Source organism: Tachyglossus aculeatus, chromosome 2 (assembly GCF_015852505.1).
Source record: "Tachyglossus aculeatus isolate mTacAcu1 chromosome 2, mTacAcu1.pri, whole genome shotgun sequence".
NCBI lineage: Eukaryota > Metazoa > Chordata > Mammalia > Monotremata > Tachyglossidae > Tachyglossus > Tachyglossus aculeatus.
The window spans coordinates 128,253,496-128,278,265 of record NC_052067.1 but is presented as its reverse complement, the minus strand read 5'-3'; the positions used below and the strand labels follow the sequence as shown (position 1 = coordinate 128,278,265).

The following is a 24,770-nucleotide window of genomic DNA, read 5'->3' as shown; positions in this document are numbered from 1 at the left end:
ATATTAAAAATTACTTATTTATTCAGAGTAATGCCTGTTTCCCCCTCTAGGCTGTAAACTCGTTATGGAACAGAGAATGTGCCTGCTAATTCTGCTATACTGTACTCTCCCAAGTGCTTAGTACAGTACCCTGAACATAAGAAGCGCTCAGTAAATACCATTGATCAAGTTGCTTCCAAAGCATTTATTTTTCTATTGTTTCTTCCTCTTTCCAGTTATCCACTGCCTCGTCTTTCCTTATGTCCTCCTCTTCTAATCCTTCAGGACTCACTTTTTCTATTGATGTCAGTGATCTAATGCAGTGATTCTCCAACATTCAAGATAGGATCTCATTTGACTCTGCTCTCTCTCCTAAATGTCCAAAAGCAGCAACTCACATGCATGGAGGAAGGGAGGAGTTGGGGCTAGTAGTGCTCAATAAATACCACTGATTGATTAAGTGGCTTCCAATGCACTTATTTCCTTCAGTGCCTGGGAATTGGTAGTTGACTCATGAGGAGCTGGTCCAAAATGGATAATAAAATGAGCATGTCATGAAGAAAATTTATACTGGCTACTTTGGGTATACTCAGAAGTCTTATTTCCCTATAGTGTAACCTCAATGAATTATTACAGAAAAGGCTGTTTTTGTAATAATCACTGTTTTTCACTGTGACTTCAAACTCACAACCAGCTATAGGACTTTTGTACACACCCTATTACTTAAGAAATCATCTAAATATTCACGTTGGCCCTTCCTCTGTCTAAATTATTTTAGTGCCTGTCTCCCCGGCTAGAATGTAGGCTCCTAGAGGTCAGAAGTCACGTCAACTAACTCTATTATACTCTCCCAAGGATTTAGTACAGTGTTTTGAATACAGTAGGTACTCATTCATTCGTTCATTCATTCAATCGTATTTATTGACTGCTGTGTGCAGAGCACTGTACTAAGCGCTTGGAAAGTATAATTCGTCAACAGATAGAGACAGTCCCTACCCAATAATGGGCTAAGTACTCAATATCTTTTGACTGATTAGTCCTTTAAAAAGCAAGTGACAAAATTCCCCTTTTGCAAAATGAATCTAGAGTACTTTGATGATGTTTATATTACACTTGCCTTTTTATATTACGCTTCTCTTTTTAAGAGCACAGTAAACCTTAGCCAACACATTATATTGTGGTAGGTCATTCTTTCCTAAACTATCCTAGTTATGGGACTTGCTGAAAGTTAGAGGTTCTGCAGAACCAGGTTTGGGACCCAAGAGTTTCCTTCATCTAATTCTCATCACAATTGTTCTGGTTCCATTGGCTAAATACAGTTACTAAACACAGGTCATTTGAACCTGCGCAATTTCTAAAATGATATTTATTTAGAGTTGGAGCCTATTTAGCTAATGCCATGTGTCAAATATAATTTGAAGGGCAGTAGCCACAAATCATAATTTTTAGACTGACTCCACTAACAAAGTTTACATGGTATGCAAAACTACATGCAAGAACAACTTTGGGGAACAAAATTCCAGCTGATGAAAACAGCTTTGATACAAAGTGTAATGTTAAGAACTTTTGAAATTTCTAGTCTCCTTTCTTGAAATTACAGGAAAGACTATACATGTATTAACTTAAATAACTGGCAGTGAATCCCACTACTACTTACTTTAAAAGGTTACACTTTGAAGTTTAAACTACCATTTAGGTTATGAGTCCCTGAATTTAGGGATCAGGCTCATATAGACACTAGGAGCTATTATGGATCCCTCACACATAAAAAAAATATGGATCTGAGATCAGAATTTCAGTTTACAATTTGCTTTCATACTCTTTTCCCCATTTTCCAGATCTGAATGAAGTAGACTTGATTTTATATGATTATTTATTGCACTTATTGAGCATTTACATGCACAGAGTACTTGGCACTAGAGTAAGGTACAAGGAGAATATTGTATTTCAGACACGGCCCCTGGCCCCATGCAGGCTCACAAACTAAAAAGGGTCAGTATTTGTTAAGCACTTACTGTGTTCCAAACACTGTTCAAAGCAATGGGGTAGAGGCAAGCTAATCAGGTTGGACACAGTCCCTGTCACACATGGGACTCACACTCTTAATCCCTATTTGACATAAGAGGTAACTGAGGCACAGTGAAGGGACTTGCCCAAGGTGTCCCAGCAGACAAAGGATCATCATCATCAGTGGCATTTATTGAGCACTTACTCTGTGTTGAGCACTGTATTAAGCGCTCTGGAGAGTACAACACAACAGAGTTGGTAGATTCATAGTCTGCCCCTAACAAACTTCAGTTTAGAGGGGGAGAAGGACATTCCTATAAATAAATCATTAATAATATATAATTTACAGATATATATATATATATATATATATATATATATATATATATATATATATATATATATATATATATATAAGTGCTGTGGGGATAAGGGTGGGGAGATTATCAAATGCCTGAAGGTCACAGATCCAAGTGTACAGACGGTGCAGAAGGGAGAGGGATCTAGTGACTGAACCACAAGGATAAAAATAATCTGACAACTTAATAAAGCAAAAAAAGAGGAATAAGAAGTATTTAAAAATCACTATGAGTATATTTAGGAGAAAGAGTTTTTAGGCTTTCCAATTTTCTGGTATAGCCACCTTTCATGTTGTAACCAAAACCTTACAACCAGTTTAAGAGCGAGGACAGCATGCCACCACTGTTGCTATTGACAATAAAGCTGCTTTTTAAATTTGGAGTCAGTATAACAGACGGTTATTTACTTTGTCAAAAGTCAATCAATCGATCATCGTATTTATTGAGTGCTTATTGTGTGCAGGGCACTGTACTAAGCACTTGAGAGAGAGTGCAATATAACTGAGTTGGTAGACATGTTTCCTTCCCACAATGAGCTCGGAGAAGCAGTGTGGCTCAGTGGAAAGAGCCCGGGCTTGGGAGTCAGAGGTCATGGATTCTAATCCCGGCTCTGCCACTTATCAGCTGTGTGACTTTGGGCAAGTCACTTAACTTCTCTGTGCCTCAGTTCCCTCATTTGAAAAATGGCAATTAAGACTGTGAGCCCCACGTGGGACAACCAGATCACCTTGTATCCCCCTCAGCACTTAGAACAGTGCTTTGTACATAATAAGCACTTAACAAATACCATCATTATTATTATAGTCAGAAGGGGTGAAGAAGGAAAAGGTCTTAATTAGGAAATAGGTATAGAGGGAAGATGGTTCCTTAAGCCATCCAATCGGAAATAATCAAGATGATCTAAATGTGTTGGTCGGGAATCAAATCCGGGTTGATTCTTGGAAGGCAGCTACGCAAACCACTATACGACCAATGCTGTGGCTAGTACCAACATACTAATGCCAGGACAATGATAACAGTATAAGATGAATAAACAGGGGGTTATAAAAATAGAGCAAGCTTTCAGATTGAACAATTTTTCTCGGGAGTGTAAAATGAGGGGTTAATAAGATACTGTGTGGCAAAGCTATCTGGAAATATATTTGACAGTCTCAAACAGTAAGAGAGTAGGGCAAATTTTGTGTCCACAGCAAAATTCTTTATGCATTCTATAACAAAAAAACTCCACAATATTTTCAATTCTTTAAATGTTGGTTCAATTTCTCTATCAACCTAGAACATACAGGTTTTGTTATAAAATGATAAGTGCATGCAGTACCAGAGAAGTCATTTTATGCTAATAATGCATGCCTTCATTACACAACGTAGACAAAGGGACGTATTTACCATAAGGAACCTTAGATTTGGTTATGAGGAGACAGCTCTCTGGCAAGAGTGTTGTGCCTAACAGATCCAGAATCTTATGGAAACTAAGTTACTAGTCTCCATTAGCATCACAACAGGAACCAAGTTCAATTATTTATATTTCAGTGTTTATTACAGACTGATTTTAAGCAAGGCAAACTGGTTCCTCAAGAGGTACTAATGATCACTGTCTCTGTTAAGTGTCAGAGCAATAAATGAAAAACGCAACAGTTCACTTGAAGTTTTAGCCCTATAAAGCATGATGACAGGGCTTTTCCTTCTTCCCCAACTTTTTCTAATTCATTATGGTGTAAAAGAACTGTTTGAGCCATCTTCCACCTAACATCTTACTTCCCACTGAAATAGGTATTAAGACAACACATCTTTTTGGAAAACATGGGCGTTTTGTAGGACTGTAAATATCATGTCGTAGGAGAAAGGACGATATGAACACCTTTCTTTTGGTAGGTGATTGTAATTTTCAAGGAAAAATGGAAATTTTAAAATTCATTCACACATACAAAATCAATTTGAAGTACTGTATTTGACTCCTAAGAAATCAGGCACTCTGCAATCACAAGTACATTTAGCTAATTATCATCAATCGTATTTATTGAGCGCTTACTGTGTGCAGAGCACTGTACTAAGCGCTTGGGAAGTACAAATTGGATTTGTAATTATCTTCTTAAGTTAAAATAAAGTACATTCATTGGGTTTACCCCAAAAGCATTTTCTCTTAGACATCCTGTTAATTTTTTTAAAAGCTAGTCAAGCATTGTAATTTTCTGTACATGAAAGAACCTTTAACTAGCAGGATAAAAAAAGTAATTAGAGACCTTCAGAATGAAATGAACTTCCTCCCAGGCAATGCTAAGAAAACTGCCCTTTGTTTATAAATGTGTTTTGCCTAAAAAATACAAACAAAGCTCAACAAAATGTATCCATTACATAGTCCAAGACACTGGTGTATTTAGGCAGCTCAGAGGGAGGAGATACTCCTGAACTGATATTTAAGAGTTTTCATTAAGGAATGAATGAAAGTGTGCCACAGGCCATAATATTGCAAAATCATGAGTAAGTGCTAATGGTGCTGGGCAAACCAGGTCCTCAGCAAGGAAATGGCAGGGTCTAGGATCAAAGCTGACAGGAGTTTCCATCATCTCCATTGTTAGTTTTATCTCTTTGACTGGCTGCTTGGTCTTTGAATTTCATTTTGTGGTAATTATGTTAGCTTTTCTTTAGAAGAGCAGTGTGGCATAGTGAATAGAAATGGGCTTGAGGGTGAGAAAGACCTGGGTTCTTATTCCAGCTCCACGAGTTGTCTGCTGTGTGACCTTGGGTGAGTCATTTCACTTCTTTGTGCCTAGGTTCCCTCATCTGTAAAATGGGGATAAAGACTGTGTGCCTCATTTAGGACACCGTGTCCAACACAATTTGCTTGCATCCACTCCAGCTCTTTATTATTATTATTATATATCATGCCATTTTCCTTTATTTTTTTCCTATTTGATAAACCTCCACATTGTTAGGATTTGCACCCCTAAAGACCTCCTGCTAGCAAATAATAATAAAAATAATGATGGCATTTATTAAGCACTTACTATGAGCAAAGCACTCACTTTCATCTACTTCTTTGGTGTATCCCTGAGGGCAAGAGTAATATAAGAACTATGTAAGTGCTTTAAAATAAATTAATTTTGGATACTTCTGACTTCCAAATAAGTTGAGAAGGAATACGCAATCTTTCTGAAGCAAGTATTTTCCATACCCTATACAGAGCTTCTTTACGAATTTCATCTAATATTGGAGTTGATTTCTGCTAAAGATGGTAGAATAAATCTAAATTATGCCCATCATTTACCATGGAAGCAGTAAAATTGGAGCTTTGGTAAAGATGGCATCAGAGAAGTAATAATTTGTCAAAAATAGTGCTTTACATTAAGAAAAGGGTCAATTATTTAAGGTTAATTTTCAGATAATAAATTAAAATTATCTCTCCCTTAGCCACCTCACAAAGATATCTGAAAACCTTTTTTTCTTCTCCTAACAGTCAAAACCCAACTGGGCAGTGTCTAAACAGGTTACATTCTCGACAAGCTTACGATTTATCCAGGCTTGTCAAATCAGTTCCTGCAGACTAATTTTTCCCATCGATGACTGATCAATCTATGAACCAAATAAAAGTTCTCATTATTTTTAAGACAAATGCATTCCAGCCTCTCAAATTTCTATTCTTGCATTTCTACTCCTACCCTCAATAGCAAAAGAAAGGGGTGGAATGAGAAAACAGATGGAACCATATCATTTTGGAATGGAAATATGCAATTTATTTATTTAGATTAATGTCTGCCTCTCTCTCTTGACTGTAAGCTTGTTTTGAGCAGGGAATGTGTCTGTTACATTGTTGTGTTTACTTTCCCAAGCATTTAGTACAGCACTCTGCACACAATAAGCACTCAATAAATATAACTGATTGATTGAAATACAAGTACTACTGTTTACAGTTTCTAGGCAACTATAGGAAAGGTCAGTTGAGATCTGTCTCCCCCTTCTATTCATTCATTCATTCATTCAATTGTATTTATTGAGCGCTTACTGTGTGAAGAGCACTGTACTAAGCGCTTGGGAAGTACAAGTGGGCAACACATAGAGACGGTCCCTACCCAACAGTGGGCTCACAGTCTAGAAGGGGGAGACAGAGAACAAAACAAAACATATTAACAAAATAAAATAAATAGAATATGTACAAGTAAAATAAATAAATAAATAGAGCAATAAATACATGCAAACGTATATACATGTATACAGGTGCTGTGGGGAAGGGAAGGAGGTAAGGCGACCCCGTTGCTGGGTAGGGACTGTGTCTACCTGATGCCGAACTGTACTTTCCAAACACTTAGTACAGTGCTCTGCACACAGTAAGCGCTCAATAAATATGATTGAATGAATGAGCTAATCCTAGAAGATGAGAGTGAGCCTCAGTTATGAAACTTTGAGTTAGGGGACTTAAGCAAAGGGAATCATTACCATGATAGCAAGGGTCCCTACTCTGACCTTCCTTCCACATGCTCTCGGACTCTTCCGTCTGTTTGTGCTGTTTTAGTGTTTCTACACTCGTGACATGTAAGTCTCCAATCCTTCTCCCTACATAAACCTTTAGACTGTGACCCTCACAAGTGACAGGGACCATGTTTAATTTTCACTTTAATATTTTTTCCCAGTGCTTAGCAGTGTAGCGCTCTGCAGTCAATGAATTGATTGTATTTATTGAGTGTTGTGTGCAGAACCCTATACTAATTGCTTGGGAGAGTACAATACAGCAGAACTGATAAATCTGTTCCCTGCCCACAATGAGCATACAGTTTAGAGGAGGAGACAGCTAGGAATATAAATAAACTACATATATTTATATAAGTGCTGTGGGGATGAGGGAAGGGTGAATAAAGAGGGCTAATCCAAGTGCAAGGGTTTTGCAGAAGGGAGGGGGAGAAGAGGAAGTAAGGGCTTAGTCGGGGAAGGAAGAGGGATTATGGCCCCTAGGAAGAGATGTGCTCGTAATAAAGCTTTGAAAGTGGGGAGAGTGATCGTCTGTTGGATATGAAGAGTTACGGAGTTCCAGGCCAGAAGCAGGATAATAATAATGGTATTTGTTAAGCACTTACTATGTGCCAGGCACTATTCTAAGCACTTGGGTAGATACAACGTAATCAGGTTGGACATAGTCCCTCTCCCACCTGGAGCTCACAGTCTCAATTCCCATTTTACAGATGAGGTAACTAAGAACCAGAGAACTTAAATGACTTGCCCAAGGTCACACATCAGACAACTGGAGGAGCTGGGACTGGAACCAGTCTCTGACTCCTAGGCCTGTGCTCTTTCCATTAGGCCATGTGGGCCATCCCATCACGTGGCGAGATAGAGGAGATCGAGGTAGAGTGAGTAGGTTGGCATTAGAGGGTGGAAGTGTAGACGGGGTGGTAGTAGGAAATCGGAGAGGTAAGGAAGGAGGGGGCAACGTGCTTGACTGCTTAAAGCCTATGGGAAGGAGCTTCTGGTTGTTGCAGAGGCAGATGGGCAAGCAGAGAAGCAGCATGGCTCAGTGGAGAGAGCACGGGCTTTGGAGTCAGAGGTCATGGGTTCAAATCCCAGCTCCACCCATTGTCAGCTGTGTGACTTTGGGTAAGTCACTTAACTTCTCTGGGCCTCAGTTACCTCATCTGTAAAATGGGGATGAAGACTGTGAGCCCCCCGTGGGACAACCTGATCACCTAGTAACCTACCCAGCACTTAGAACAGTGCTTTGCACATAATAAATGCCATCATCATCATCAATCACTGGATGAGCCCCTCCCAGACTGAGCCCCTTCCTTCCTCTCGTCCCCCGTCCATCCCCCCATCTTACCTCCTTCCCTTCCCCACAGCACCTGTATATATGTATATATGTTTGTACATATTTATTACTCTATTTATTTATTTATTTTACTTGTACATATCTATTCTATTTATTTTATTTTGTTAGTATGTTTGGTTTTGTTCTCTGTCACCCCCTTTTAGACTGTAAGCCCACTGTTGGGTAGGGACTGCCTCTATATGTTGCCAATTTGTACTTCCCAAGTGCTTAGTACAGTGCTCTGCACATAGTAAGTGCTCAATAAATACGATTGATGATGATTGATGATGTTACTGAGGAGTGGGGAAACACTGACAATGTTTTTGTAGAAAAATGATCCGGGTAGTAGAGTGAAAAATGGACAGCACGAAGTAAAGTGTCTACTAATTACCACTGGCTGATTAATAAATCCTCTTCCTAGAAGTGACTAGTGCTCTCCCTGCGGCATGGAGTGCAATGAGCAAGGAGGAGGAGGCTAGCAGGGATATCTGTCCATCGCAAGAGCGGCAAAAGCTTTTTGACATGTAGCATCTATTGATGGCTGAAGTGACAGCAGCGTATCACAGATGCTCTGCTGTAGCACAACCACCTATCACTTTAGTAGTGCCCCCATGAAAAGCAGTGGGGCTTAGCAGAAAGGGCATGGGCCTCAGAGTCAGAGGACTGCCTACTGTGTGACCTCAGGCTAGCCATTTAACTTCTCTGGGCTTCAGTTTCCTCATCCATAAAATGGGAGATTCAATTACCTGTTCTCCCTTCTACTTACTCTGGGAGTTCCATGTGGGACGGGGACTGTGTCTGCCCTGATAATCTTCTATTTACCCCAGCCCTTAGTTTAGCACGTAGTAAATGCCTAACAAATGCCAAAATTATTTTTAGTCTCAGGTCTTCACTGCACATGTTAGCTATTTTTCAAAATTCCTCCTGGGTCTGTCCATTTTGTGGGATGCCCGACGTTGTTCTTTAGGCACAAATCTTCAACTATGATATCACAGCCCTAGCAGACATTTCCCTTATTTGCAGAGTCAGATCAAGAAACCCAGGTTTCCTGGCTCCCAGACTGGTGGCCTTTCTCCTGGACCAAGGGCAGGGCTACTTTTACACTAGGTAGCAACTTCAAAGCAACAGTTTATTTCTAGAGTGAAGAATAGACCACACGAAGGAAGATAGACGGGTTTCTTCCTGGACAAGAAACTTGTGACATCACCGAATAGTTCTGGTTGATTGACTGGGTTGAAGACCTACTATCATTGCGGGAGGGTTAGGAAGCCTTACACCAAACATCAAATATAATTTCACAGAAATACAGTCCTCTAGACTATAACCTCGTTGTGGGCAGAAAATGTGTCTGTTTATTGCTGTATTGTACTCTCCCAAGCGCTTAGTACACTGTTCTCTACACAGAAAGCACTCACTAAATACAGCTGACTTACTGAAATATGCAATACATAATTCTGGTTAGAAGTAAAAGCTGTGCTAAGATCAGAAGGGAAGAAAATGAAGTCTTGGAAGTGAAGTATGCATCTGAAGTAGTTTAGGTACTTGCAAAATTTGGCTATAATAGCAACATCTTAGTTAAATTACATAAGCCACTTTTCATCAGTTTTTCATTTATTGTTTCCCTCTGTCTTGCCCATGGCAATTAACAATGAAAACATGTTTAATTACATGTAAGTGCTTTTCTTTTTAAATATTCTCTTGCTTCCTCGGGGGGCGGGGAGGAGGGGAAAGCATTCTTTTCAAATTATCTTCAGTTGGAAATAGTTTTAAGGTTTTGGCAGAAATGAAATAGAGTTTGGTGCGTACTTAAGTAATGCGTGAGTGAAAAGTCTTATGTGCTTACCTTCTCATAAATTATTAGGTATAATTACTTATCTAGCATTTAAAGAACTCTTTCGATCAGTACAAAACATCTTGAAAATATTTCAAATTAAAATAATATCGATCGACATCAAACTGGCATATCAAGTGGAAGGTGGGAGTTTCTCAATCATTTTCATTATTTTCATTTCTCTTGGCCTGGGCAAACAACCTTAAACAGTAGACGGGAACACATTTCCAAGTGAACTTCTAGACCATTAGTTCACTGTGGGCAGGGAATGTGTCTACCAACTCTGTTATTAATAATAATAATAATAATGGCATTTATTAAGCACTTACTATGTGCAAAGCACTGTTCGAAGTGCTGGGGAGGTTACAAGGTGATCAGGTTGACCCACGAGGGGCTCACAGTCTACATCCCCATTTTACAGATGAGGTAACTGAGGCACAGAGAAGTTAAGTGACTTGCCCAAAGTCACACAGCTAAGTGGCGGAGTCAGGATTTGAACCCATGACCTCTGACTCCAAAGCCCGTGCTCTTTCCATGGAGCCACACTGCTTCTCTGTACTGTACTCTCCCACGCGCTTTAAAGACTACGGTAAGGAGCTTTTGGTTGTTGTGGAGGTGGATAGGCTCTATGCTCTGAAAAGAGTAAGCGCTCAATAAGTACGATTGATTGATTAATTGACTGACCCTCTTTAGATACGTTTCCTTATTTTAACCCTCCACTATTCCCTCTCCACACCCACCATTCCTTTCTGGTATTTCCTCTACTTTTCTTCACCTGCATTCCAGTTTTATCACCCTTCCGGCACGTTCCTTTCCTCTTTCTTGTGTGGTATGTTTCCAAGAGAAGGGATGAAAACAATGCTCTCCTGATTACTGCCTACCAGGCTGATCTATGAGTGTCTTCCAACAACCCAACTCTGGGTCACATTATTTGAAATGATGCTTCACTACCAGTGCAAATACAGAAAGCGCTCAACATATACAATTGACTGATTGATTGATCGATTTCATGACAGCCATCTAACTTGGAAAATAATTCAAATACAAGACTTAAACATCTACTCGCATATAGTCTCATTCCTGCCCAAAGCGTCTCCTGACAGCTAGAGCTTGGGATTGGGAGGGAGGAGACCCGGATCTGTGATTATTTTTCTTTTAATGGTATTTGTTAAGCACTTACTATGTTCCAGGCACTGTACTAAGCACTGGGGTAGATACAAGCTAGTCAGGTTGGACACGTCCATGTCCCACATGGGGCTCACTGGCTTAATCCACATTTCACAGATGAGGTAACTGGGGCACAGAGAAGTTAAATTGCTTGCCCAAGGCCACACAGCGGACAAGAAGAGGAGCCAGGATTAGAACCTAGGCCTGTGTTCTTTCCATTAGACCACCCTGCTTTGACCGTGGGCCAATCCATTTAATCTCTCAGGGTCTTGGTTTCCTGATGTGTAAAATGCTAATAAATGTCTGTTCTCCCTTCCTGCTAAACATGTGAATACCTGTTAGGACAGGAACTCTACAATGGATTATTTTGCATCTACCCGAACACTGAGCAGAGTGTTTGACACCTAGTAAGAATTACATAAATACCATCATTATATTTGAAACCCTGCCCAGGTTCCACTATTCTGTGCACACTGTACTTACAGCCTCTCCCTTACTCCCTCACCCTTTCAGGCAGTGGCAAATGCTGAGAGTTTAAGGGCTTCCATTCATTCATTCCACTGGGCAACAGTATATTGTTGCAAGGAATTATAGCATTTACTTCTTAAAAAAATACCAATAAAAAAAAAGAAAAAGGTTTATCTGGTAACTTCTAGACTGTGAGCCTGCTGTTGGGTAGGGACCATCTCTAAGTGTTGCCAATTTGTACTTCCCAAGCACTTAGTACAGTGCTCTGCACACAGTAAGCAATCAAAAAATACAATTGAATGAATGAAGTTGATAACAATAATTAGTAATTATGGAATCTGTTAAGCCTTCACTATGTGTCAAGTATTGTTCCTAAGCACTGGGGTAGATACAAGTTAGTCATTTTGGACATAGTCCCTGTCCCACATGGGGCTCACAGTCTAAGTAGGAGGGAGAAGAGGTATTGAATCCCCATCTTAAAGAGGAAGAGAATTGAGGCACAGAAGTTAAGTGACTTGTCGAAGGCCGCACAGCAGGCAAGTGGTAGTGCCGGAATTAGAACCCAGGTCCTCTGAGTCCCAAGCCCATGCTCTTTCCATTATGCCACACTGCTTCCTATGATAGTCCATGATAATAAATAACTACCAGTTGAAACCCATATATCAATATATCTGCCAAGATATCAGAGATAGCATATTGAATTTTTGAGAAAAACCAAAGTCTTAAACTTCATCACATACTTCGTGAAAACACATGTGAAAGCACTTTGGCTTCTTTAGAGGAAAGCTAAGTAAATCCAAGCAACTGAAATAAGAATAATGCCCTTGAAAATAATTTCTATATTTCTCATGACTGCTTAGTGTTATCACTCCCATTAACAATTTGAAACTGAGGCAGTAGGAAATTGAGTCATCTTCTCACAAAAGACAACCAAAATTCATGTTCAGATTTCTAGGGAACTAACACTCCCTTAATATGAACATTCACAACTATTAAGTTCAATTAGTAAAACTGCTACAAAAAAAGTCCTGTAATTTTATTCTATTCTGAAAATGGCACATTAAGATGTCTTGATTTTTTTCAGAGCATTGCGCACAAATGCATAGCAGTCACTACAGCGTGACTGAAAGCAAAATAGTTATGACAGTAAAAGAAACGTACAGTAGATGACTTACATTTTACAAACATGAATAGTGCTATATTTTTCTCAGTTCAGACCAAAGTAACTTAAGGAAGATAAAGAATGAAAAGAGTAAGGCACTTGTCCAAAAAGATGGTATGCTCTACTCCTATTGCCAGAATTGTGAAAATGAGTCTGCCACTTGAAAAAAGGATGCAGAAAATCCTGAGGAAAGGATCCTGAAATCCTTTTAGGGTCAGCTGGAGTGGCTCCTCCACAATAATTCCAGCAAATGACCCTGGAGGCTAGGAGTTACATATAGAGGCTCTGGCCTCAAGCCAACAGGCATTTATTTTCCTACCTACATGTCTAGTTCTAGATACTTGGAGAACCAGGAACGCAAGGTGCATAAAGATCAATCAATCAATCAATCGTATTTATTGACTGCTTACTGTGTGCAGAGCACTGTACTAAGCGCTTGGGAAGTACAAGTTGGCAACATATAGAGACAGTCCCTACCCAACAGTGGGCTTACAGTCTAAAAGGGGGAGACAGAGAACAAAACCAAACATACCAACAAAATAAAATAAATAGAATAGATATGTACAAGTAAAATAAATAGAGTAATAAATATATAAAGTATATATATGTACAAATAAATGTATAAATAAGTATATAAATAATGTATAAATAAGTATATAAATATGTATAAACATATATACATATATACAAGTGCTGTGGGGAAGGGAAGGAGGTAAGATGAGGGGGATGGAGAGGGGGACGAGGGGGAGAACAAGCAACTGTCATGAAGAAACATTCTGAGCAGTATTAATGTCAATGGATTTCAAAGAAAAGAATGAATCAATCAATTCATTCATTCATTCAATCTTACTTATTGAGCGCTTACTGTGTGCAGAGCACCGTACTAAGCCCTTGGGAAGTACAAGTCAACATATAGAGATGGTCCCTACCCGACAACGGGCTCACAGTCTAAAAGCGGGAGACAGACAACAGAACAAAACAGGTAGACAATTCTAGAATGTTATTATTAATGTTCTCAATGACGATTGATTTCATAGAAAAAAATGAATCATGCAAAGAACAAACTAGTTCTTAAATCACTCCAACCCGGGGCAGATACCTAATGTTTCCTTATTGCCTAAAACTGGTCACTGGCAAATAATATATTAACAGGCTCAATTAGTGGGGGAATTTATGCCTAACCTTTCTAGACTGTGAGCCCACTGTTGGGTAGGGACCGTCTCTATATGTTGCCAACTTGTACTTCCCAAGCGCTTAGTACAGTGCTCTGCACACAGTAAGCGCTCAATAAATACGATTGATTGATTGATTGATTGATTATCCAGAGATGTGTATACAGCAGATCATAACAACTAGGTCCTCTGTGGATGCCTGGAGGTTTTGAAGCTCGAAACTTCCAAAACACACCGTTGGTGTAAATTTTGGTCCCACCCAAGACACAGTCTCTCCTGATAGAACGAGCTTTCCCTTTCCAGCTTTTAATGTCAGGATAGGTGATTGGAATTGGGGCAAAACTGGTACTCAAACATTTCCCTTTGGATTGATCTCTTGAACACTGGGAGTACTGAAAAACTAGCAAAAATCTGTGAAATATTCCTCGTATTCTTAAAGGCTGTCTCTACACATGTGAAATCAATCAATGAATGGTATTTATTGAGCATTTACTGCAAGCAGAGCCCTATACTAAGCACTTGGGAGAGTACAGTACAACTGAGTTGGTACTCATTTATTCAAATTGTTTTGAACGCTCACTGTGTGCAAAACACTGTACTAAGCACTTGGGAGCGCACCACAGAACAGACAAACACATTACTTGCCCACAATGAGCTCACAGTCTAGAGGGGGAGTATGTATGTATGTATCACAGACTGTTAGTTCACTGTGGGCAGGGAATGTGACTACCAACTCTGTTATACTGTACTCCCCCAGGCACTTTGAACAGTGCTTTGAACAGAATAAATGCTCAATACGTACAATTGATTGTACAACCAAAATGGATTTCTGACCATGACAAATGCACTGCTGACCTCCCAGCCTTTTAAGAATGCCCATCCCTTCATCTTTGGTTTCTCATTTTAATAAGGTAAAAGCTGACTGTACACTCAGTTGGATCTGCATCTTTTGGACCTTTGGTGTTCACTCATCTAAGCCCCACAGCACTTATGAACATATCCATTACTTATTTATATTAATGTTGGTATTCCCCCAGACTGTAAGCTCATTGTCTACCAACTCTGTTGCATTGTCCTCTCCCAAGCACTTAGTATAGTGCTGTGTTCACAGTAAGTGCTCAATAAATACCATTCACTTGTTTATTTCTTAGAACCACTGGAGACTTTGAGGGTGCTACAACTGGCCCTGATCTCAAGTCCTGAATACTTTGAGATGTCTCTAGCGCGGCCTGAGAGTTGGAGGCTGCAGTAGCCAAACTGGTCTGAGCCAGACCAGAAGTGAGATTAGACTGAACCAAAAATGGCTTGGGCCTTGTTTCCAAACAGGGCTAGAGAGTTGCACCCTTGGGCAGCTAAGAATTTTAATCCTGCCGGGATGGGTCCAACCACACTTGTGCAGAAACATCACCTGGGCAAGGCTTGTTGTGGGCAGGAAACATGCCTACTAATTCTGTTGCACTGTGCTCTCCCAAGTGTTTAGTACAGTGCTCTGCACATAGCACTCAGTAAATACGACTGATTGACTGCACTCTCCAAAAGTAACGGTCGGTTCACCCCGGACTCATTTGGCCTGAAGAATTGCAGCCCTCGATGCTAAAAGCGAGGGAATGTGGGATACTGACCTCTCCACTCAAAACCAGTTGGACTGATGCTGGCACCAGTCTAAGGTCTCTAGGCTTTCATCCAACAGCTATGCAAGGCTCTCCTCCGTAGGAAGTTCGGGTCCATCTTGGCCTCCTTATGAAATCCTGTTGCTTCCCTCCCCTCACCACTCCCAACACCTGGGGTCTCAAACCTTTCAGACAACGCCATGGTCTGTTAAAGCAGGTTCTGGAGCATACAATTAGCTGAGAGGCTCTTGGGATTTGCTACCACTCCAAGATTTGTCAGGCTTTATTAGGGACTTCACTCGGTTACTCAGTGTTGTGGTGTTTAAGCTGTCCTTTTTTCTCAAGACCCTTTGAAGATTTTCCATATGAAATCTGACTGGGGTGGTATGGCCAGAATAATCACTCTTGGTTCCCATAGCAAAAAACCCTCTAGCCACAGTACTTTAGAGAAAAGAGAGTATTTGGTTGATTAGAGAGACTAGGATTCTAATCGAAGGTAAGCATGGTACATTATCTACCCAGAAGACCTCAAATGGACTAATTATTGTGACATTACATTAAGAAGTAAAACTGCACTGCCCCCTCCCACGAGCTTAGTACAGTGCTTTGCACACAGTAAACACTCAATAAATGCCGTTAAATGAACTGACCATGGATGAGGAAATTCATGGGTAAGTTTAGTACACTTCAAGGCTATGGAATTTGATCAGCTTTTTAAGTCAATCATCAAGATAAAGGAAGATTAAGGTTCTTTCTGATGTAGCTAATCTTCATTCTATCGCAGGTTGGAATATATGGGTATTTGGAGGCAGACGGCGTCACCATCATCATCTTCATCCTACCCTCTAGGGCAAATCTCCAGGTTGTATTTGAGGAAAGGCTTTTCTCAGTGATAACATTTGACTTCTTCTTAACCAGACAGTTCAACAGTCACGAATCTTAAATATATCTGAGTGATTTCTTGGCCAGCCAAAAAAACAACCAATAGGACCCCCTTTGCTTTTTATGGATTTGGAATCGCTTCTGTTTACATTTATTTGACAAAGCATTTGCCACTTGAGGTGCTGCAACATTCATTTTTTTCTAGTGGGATTAGGTGGTCCAGGGAATTTTCTAAGGAAACCTAATCCAATTGTCTGTGGTTACAAACAGCCAGTGTGAGTCAAACTGATAAAAACTTCCCTCTACTGGTGGGTTTTTCACTTAGGCTGTCGGTTACACATGGTGGAAATGCTGAAGATCTTCCTGCTAAACTAGTTTCATTCAATCGCATTTATTGAGCACTTACGGTGTACAGAGCACTGTACTAAGTGCTTGGAAAATACAATTCGGCAACAAATAGAGATAATCCCTACCCAACAATGGGCTAATTTGTCTTGTTTACTGCCCCGAGACCTGTCAGCTCTTAAATAATGTTTGGCCACCGACCGACTTTTGTTTCTCGTTCCGTGCCTGTCGGTGGTAGCAGGTTTGTCGCTTTTTTGCTGACAGATTTTTGGGGTGGTTGCTATTGGTTGTAAAATAAGGTACATGGTCACAGCAGTTTTTCTTTAAAGAATACGTTCAATTCATTGGGGAAATCGACTTTGTCAAAATTGTACTCGATGTTGGTCTGAGTTTCTTTAGGTAAGACCACTGAACCGGAGGCAAGTGTTATATGTATATATGTATGTATGTTTGTACATATTTATTACTCTATTTATTTATTTATTTTACTTGTACATATTCATTCTATTTATTTTATTTTGTTAATATGTTTTGTTTTGATGTCTGTCTCCCCCTTCTAGACTGTGAGCCCGCTGTTGGGTAGGGACCCGTCTCTATATGTTGCCAACTTGTACTTCCCAAGTGCTTAGTACAGTGCTCTGCACACAGTAAGCGCTCAAAAATACGATTGAATGAATGAATGAAAGTGTTCCTATTGGCCACAACAGTACATAGGACTGGTAGTCAAGATTCTAATCCCAACACTGCCACTTGCTTCTTGTATGGCCTTGGGCAAGTTACTGAACTTCTCTGTTCCTCAGTTTCCTCATCTGTCAAATGGGGATAAAATACCTATTTGCCTTTCCTCTCAAAACGTGAGTTTCGTGGGATAGGGCCTGTGTTCAATCTGATTATCTTGCATCTACTCCAGTGCTTAGGGCAGTCCTTGGCATTTAGTAAGGACTTTACAAATACCTCTACTATTATAATTGATATTCTCCACCACAAATATACCTCCCGCTTAAGTCATACTCTATTATTGAGTGAACAAATGCCAATACTGCCTCTAAAAAGCTATTACAAGGTAGTTTCAAGATTTGAAACACATGTGTAGGATATGGATTTTATGGCTTTATTCCATTTAGCTCAATTTCACTTCTGGAGTCTTTGTAAAAATCCAAAATCATTCAAAAAAATGTTAACTATCTTTCCTTAACACTTTCGCTTCCGAATTTGACAGATAAACAAATCCCTAACTTTGTCATGATCAACTCAAATCCATTTATCCCATTTGTGTGAAATTATTATCTGCACAGAGGTCGATAGAACATGAATGAGGGAATATGATATCTGGAAAGACCAGTCATTTTTAAATGTCAGATTTTTTCCTCCTCTGGGAGATTTTGTTTTTCTCCTTTCTATTAAGAGTCCAAAATTAAACCAGGGTCCCAATCTCAGCTCCGCCACTTGTCTGCTATGATGTTGGGCATGTCACTTAACGTCTCTGGGCCTCATCTGTAAAATGGGGATTAAGACTGTAAGCCTATGCGGGACAGGGACTGTGTCCAACCTGATTAGCTTGTACCTGGTACAGTGCCTGGCACATAGTGAGCACTTAACAAATGCCATAAAATATTAATTATTTGGCATGAATGGTTAGCTTTTGCGTCTCTCATGTGACTGCTACCTTTCTTCTTGCTTAAAAATTTGGCCCTCAAAGATAAGAAGTGAGTATTTTTAAGTTGTGATTTAATTGCTGGGGTGTGATACCCCTAATTAAATAAAGTTCCCTTTGAATACTGCCACATGTGCCAATAAGTACCTGTGATGGTGAACACTCATTAGTTATTTGCATCTTCTGGGCTCCTGGAAAGAGCAATATTACGAAAGAATCCACTGTCATGAATATGCTGTGTATGAATTACAAAAACACAAGCTAAATTAACACCATTAAAAAAATACTTTAAAATAAATACTTGAGATTTTAAAAAACATACATACTAGTAGATTTTTTTTTAAATCTAAAAACATCTATATCCCACATATAAGTGAGGTAGCCTGGACCCCAACTCTTTGATGGCTGCAGAATAAGGCACTCTTAACTGACCTGATTTGGTGTTTTGGAAGAATAATTTAAAGCTGAAGAGTATATTTTGGAATAAATTTCCTTTGGCCTTGTGCTTACTCCGTATGAATTATTATGAATTCAGGTGATGCGGGATGGTTGCGGAAAATAGAGAAATTATTTGGCATCAGTTACAACTTCCCTCTGCGTATGTCTCGGAAGATGGCTGCTGAGCCTCCTTCACTCTACAATGAAAGTTCGCACCACTAATCTTATGATAAGAAGGACTAGGATTCAATTCCCTCTCCCCACGTTTCTCCCCATGTTGTCTCTGTCTGGGCTGCAGCTATTCTAAGAATGAAGAAAACCGCAAGAATATAGTTTGGAAATCTTGTTGTCACCCCTCGGGAAGGGACCACATAACTACATAAATCCGTCAATCGTATGTATTGAGCATTTACTATGTGCAAAGTCCTATACTAAGCTTTTGGGAGAGTACTACGGAATAAGCAGGCACGCTACCTGCCCATAACAAATTACATGTGAGGGAATACCTAATTTTACAAGATCTGTACTGAACTTTCATTGTTGTTGTCTTACTCTGTAGAGTTGTGTTTGACCCATAGTGACGCCATGGACACATCTCTCCCCAAACACCCCACAATCTGCAATCATTTAGGGTAGTTTAGGGTAGTGTATCCCTAGAGTTTTCTTGGTAAAAATATGGATGGTTTACCATTGTCTGCTTCCGTGCAGTAAACCTGAGTCTCCGCCCTTGACTCTCTCTCTCTCCCATGACACTGCTGCCCAACACGGGTGAGTTTTGACTTGTAGCAGATTGCCTTCCACTCGCTAGCCACTGCCCAAGCTAGGAATGGAAGGGATATGTCTCTGCTTGACTCTCCCTCCCATAGTCGAGACCGGCATAATACTGGAAACTCTCCAGGTGTGACCCTGAGAAGGGAAACTTTCATTATTCAAGTGGATTTCTCCACTTGAGAAAGGAACAAGAAGAGTGCTTGCAGCTTTTAGCTTTGACTGCTGAAATACATTTCTGGATGAAACATTTCTTTTTTTCCCCCCAGAGTGGGTTGGAGAATGAACCTCAACTCTCTAGCACCCAATTACACTACTAGTCTTGTGTCGGGCAGGGAATGGGCCCCATTTGTTTATTTTCTATCATCTCAGCACTTAGCCCAATTCCTATCACATAGTAAGGACCATCACTCTAAATTACTCACTTCCAGAGTCCTCCCCTCGAGCACTCTAGTTGAAGAGCATCTTCATCACCTCTAATATACAGTAGATGAAAAAGTATAACAGTGGTAAGTAGTGATGACATTTATCAAGCACTGACAAAGCAATGTGTTGTACTAGGGCTTGGCAAAGTAAAACAGAGCAATGGACGTAGTCCCCACAAAGAGCTAACGCTCTTTAATGACAGAGACGGTCATAAAAATACGAATAGCTATGAATGGTCTGATCAGAGACCATTTTCTACTGACTACACCAATAGCAAGACCTGAAAGACATCTATATTGTTCTTATGCCTGGCTCCAGGAAATAATAATAATATTTGTTGCGCACTTACTATGTACTAAGCACTGGGGTAAACCCAAGATAACCAAGTCCCACATGGGGCTTACATTCAAAGTAGGAGGGACAACAGGCATTGAATCCCCATTTTGGAGATGAAGAAACTGGGACACGGAGAAGTTAAGTGACTCCTCCAAGGTCACATGGCAGGTAAATGGCAGATCCTCTGACTCTCAGGCCCACGATCTTTCCACTACACCAGGCTGCTCCCAAGCTAGGGATGATCATTTTTTGAAATGCTTAGAGAGTGACTGTAATTAAGGAGTAGCTCTGAAGCTTTGTATCTCCAAATCGTCTGGGCATCCTTGAGAGAAATCTAGTTGAGCTGTTTTTCCAGTTCCGGGAAATTCATTTTATACTCAGTGAGACAACAACAAAAAGTGGTTAAAGAAATAAATACCTCTGTTTGGCCTTCGTGGGCACTGGACTCGTGAGTAACTCGAATAGCCTGAAATTAGAAAATATTACATTTAAGAGACACTGGAAACATCTCAGACAACTTCAGTTTCTGCATTGAAATTTTATCATAATTTTAAAATAATAAAATCAAAATTTTATTAAACTTTTAGCAAAAATTTTAAACAAGAGAGAGATGTGAAAGTTCCAGCTTGCCCAGTTTATACAGGCACCTACAAGTAGCATTTAATCATCCCCCGTCCCAGCCCCACAGCACTTTATGCACACATCTGTAATTTATTTATATTGTCTGTCTCTCCCCCAGGCTGTAAGCTCGTTGTAGGCAAGGAATGTGTCTGTTTATGGTTGTATTGTACCCTCCGAAACAGTACAGTGCTCTACACACAGTAAGCGCTCAATAACAGTGATAAACGTCAACTGCCAGGGCAGCTAAACAAACTACTAGCAATTTCTCCCAAACCTGAACCTGAGGTAGATGCTTAAGAAAAGACCTCACCCACATCCTGCCTCTGGCCTGAAACTCCCTCTCTCTTTGTATCTGACAGATGATCACTCTCCCGACATCCAAAGACTTATTAAAAGCACATATCCTCCAAGTAGTCTGCCCTAAACCCTCATTTCCTCTTCTCCCACTCCCTTCTGCATTGCCTTGTAGTTGGATTAAGTACTCCACCCTCAGCCCATCAGCATCTGTGTACATATCTGCAATTTATTTATTTATAACAATGTCTGTCTTCCTCTAGACTGTCAGTTCCTTGTTCATTCATTCATTCAATTCACTCAATCGTACTTACTGAGTGTACTGTGTACACAGCACTGTACTACGCGCTTGGGAGAATACAACGTAACAGACACATTCCTGCCCTCAACAAGCTCACAGTCTAGACAGGGAGACAGACATTAATATAAATACAAAAAATAACAGATATAAACAGATATATACATATTTGCTAGGGGATGAGATGAAGGATGAATAAAGGAGCAAGTAAGAGAGGCGCAGAAGGGAATGGGCTAATAGGAGGGGAGAGCTTAGTAAGGGAAGGCTTCCTGAAGGAGATGTCCTTTTAATAAGGCTTTGAAGTGGGGGAGAGCAATTATCTGTCTGATATGAGGAGGGAGGACGTTCCTGGCCAGAGGTAGGATGTGGGCGAGAGGTTGGCGGCGAGATAGACGAGATCGAGGTACAGTGAGAAGATTACCAGTAATGGAACGAAGTGTGCAGGCTGGGTTGTAGTAGGAGAGTAGCAAAGTGAAGAAGGAGGGGGCAAGGTGATTACGTGCTTTAAAGCCTTGTGGGTGGTGGAGGGGCTACCAACTCTGTTATACTGCCTCTCCCAAGCACTTAGTACAGTGCTCTGCAAACAGGAAGCTCTCAATAATTATAACTGATTGATTGACCGATAAGCCCCCCCTCTATTCTGGTCCCAACCATGCTGTTATAACTAATCAGAGCTTGTGGTTTTTAGACAACTGTTCTATTTGTTATGTACTTACTATCAGTCAAGCACTGCACTGGGGTAGAAACCATGTATTCAGATCCCACATGGGGCTCACAATCTAAGTAGGAGGGGAGAACAGGCATTGGATCCCCATTTTGCCGATGAGGGAACTGAGGCACGAAGGAGTTGTGACTTGTTCAAGGTCACACCCTGGCAAGTGGCGGAATGAGGATTAGAACTCGCGTCCACTAACTCCCCGGCCCGTGCTCCTTCTACTAGGCCAAACTGCCTCATTGCTTTTAGGTACAGTGGAAACGTAAAAATGAGAGGCAGGGATTGTGGCAGTGGTTGGGGAGGAGGAGAGTTATACAAGAATTAAAGGAGGAGAGCTACTCTCCATGGAGCAGCTAAAAAGATACATTTTTTCTTAAGCCTGATTTAGAAGTTTAGTGCTATTAAATTATCCATTTATATTAATGCCTGTCTCCCCCTCCAGACTGTAAGCTCATTGTGGATAGGGAATGTGTCTACCGACGCTGTTGTACTGAACTCTCCCAAGTGTTCTGCACAGAGAAAGTGCTCAGTAAGTACCATTGATTGACTGCACTGTTTCTACTTCATAAGAGTTTCATACCAATAATAATAATAATCATGGCATTTCTTAAGCACTTACTATGTGCCGAGCACTGTTCTAAGCACTGGGGTAGATACAGAGAAGCAGCGTGGCTCAGTGGAAAGAGCACGGGCTTTGGAGTCAGAGATCATGGGTTCAAATCCCAGCTCTGCCACTTGTCAGCTGTGTGACTTTGGGCAACTCACTTAACTTCTCTGGGCCTCAGTTACCTCATCTGTAAAATGGAGATGAAGACTGTGAGCCCCATGTGGGACAACCTGATCACCTTGTATCCTCCCCAGCACTTAGAACAGTGCTTTGCACATAGGAAGCGCTTAACAAATGCCATCATTATTATTATTATTATTATTACAAGGTAATCGGGTTGGACACAGTCCCTGTCCACAAGGGGCTCACAGTCTTAATCCTCATTTTACAGATGAGGAAACTGAGGCACAGAGAAGTTAGGTGACTCGCCCAAGGTCACACAGCAAACATTAAAAGTATGATTTTCATATAACCAAAGTATGTTGGCATGCAAAGAAGCCAGAGGGACTCCGTGTGAGGAAAATTCAGTAGAGATTAATTCCTACCCCACTGCACAAAAGGAGATCATGTCCCTGTTAGGATTCAAAGAAAACATTACGAATAGTGCTTACGCTGCCACATGAATCACTCCACTATTAGAAATTTCAGGGCAGTGGCTAAAATGAAAGGCTTTCCCATTTTCTGCGTGGGATGGGGATGTGTCTATAGTTCCGTCCTTGTCGGCGAATAAGAGTGTTGTCAGGTGTGCATCTGGGGAGGGAGTAGTGAATGCCTGAAGCAATAAGCCATAAAGTTTAAAAAGGTTGAAAGTCTCTGGTTGGATCAAACTTGACAGGGAGAGCTTTGTCAGAAATCCAATAGTGTTTCGATTATTTCCAACTGCTTCCCCTCTAACTCTTCACGTTGCCAACACAATGTCCCCTTTCTGCCCCTTCACCCCCAGTACTTCCCATCATCTCCTGCTCTGCTTCACCATGGTAGAGACAGAAATATCACCAATGAGCGGCCCTCTCAATAATAATAATAATAATAATGGCATTTGTTAAACGCTTACTATGTGCAAAGCACTGTTCTAAGTGCTGGGGAGGATACAAGGTGATCAGGTTGTCCCACGTGGGGCTCACAGTCTTCACCCCCATTTTACAGATGAGGTAACTGAGGCACAGAGAAGTGAAGTGACTTGCCCAGAGTCACCCAGCTGACAATTGGCGGAGCGGGAATTTGAACCCATGACCTCTAACTCCCTAGCCCATGCTCTTTCCATTGAGCCACACTGCTTCTCTGACTGCTCAACTCAACTGCTTCTCAACTTCTAGAACATTGGGAAAGGCTTTCACTGTGACTGCAGCTGTGACTATTCTGACTGTTGGACTTTGTCCCCAATTGCTCTTTTTGTATCATTGTTCTTGTTTCGTGTCGTTTTTGTATTTTTACTGTTTTAGTGTTCCTCGGGTATCTGCCACCAGTCCTCTCTCCTCACCTTTTTCTCAGATTGGGAAACCAGGCCTAATTCTCTAATTGATTTTTTTTATACTATGTATGCATAGTACACTTCTTTACACATAGAAGGCACTTAAGAAATAGTATTGTTATTACTTCTACAATATATTTGGAGAGCATAACAATTTTAAAGAACGCAACTTCTGTGTTGTGGCAAGAATAGCTGCTTATTAGAATAAAGTCATAGTCTGCATGAAGGTCATCAAGATTATTCTCAATTAATCAATGGTATCTACTGAGTGCTTACTATATGCAGAGCACAGTACTAAGCAGTTGGGAGAGTACTGCTAATTAACAAACAATCCTCCTAATTCCATCTACATCAAATTTGTATATG

At 40.5% G+C, this 24,770-nt stretch overlaps 1 protein-coding gene and 1 non-coding gene across 3 annotated transcripts in view; both read right to left on the bottom strand.

Annotated features, from left to right (window-relative positions):
- UCHL3 (ubiquitin C-terminal hydrolase L3) overlaps nt 1-24,770 on the bottom strand; it is a 117,905-nt gene that overhangs the window by 21,773 nt on the left and 71,362 nt on the right. For both annotated transcript variants that reach the window (XM_038770716.1, XM_038770719.1), the window contains one exon: nt 20,817-20,864. In XM_038770716.1, the coding sequence (XP_038626644.1) occupies nt 20,817-20,864 (48 nt within the window). The remainder of the gene's footprint in view (nt 1-20,816; nt 20,865-24,770) is intronic.
- On the bottom strand, nt 19,647-19,784 carry LOC119924114. Its single transcript, XR_005449041.1, has one exon. It is a non-coding gene; the product is annotated as a small nucleolar RNA SNORA7 (small nucleolar RNA).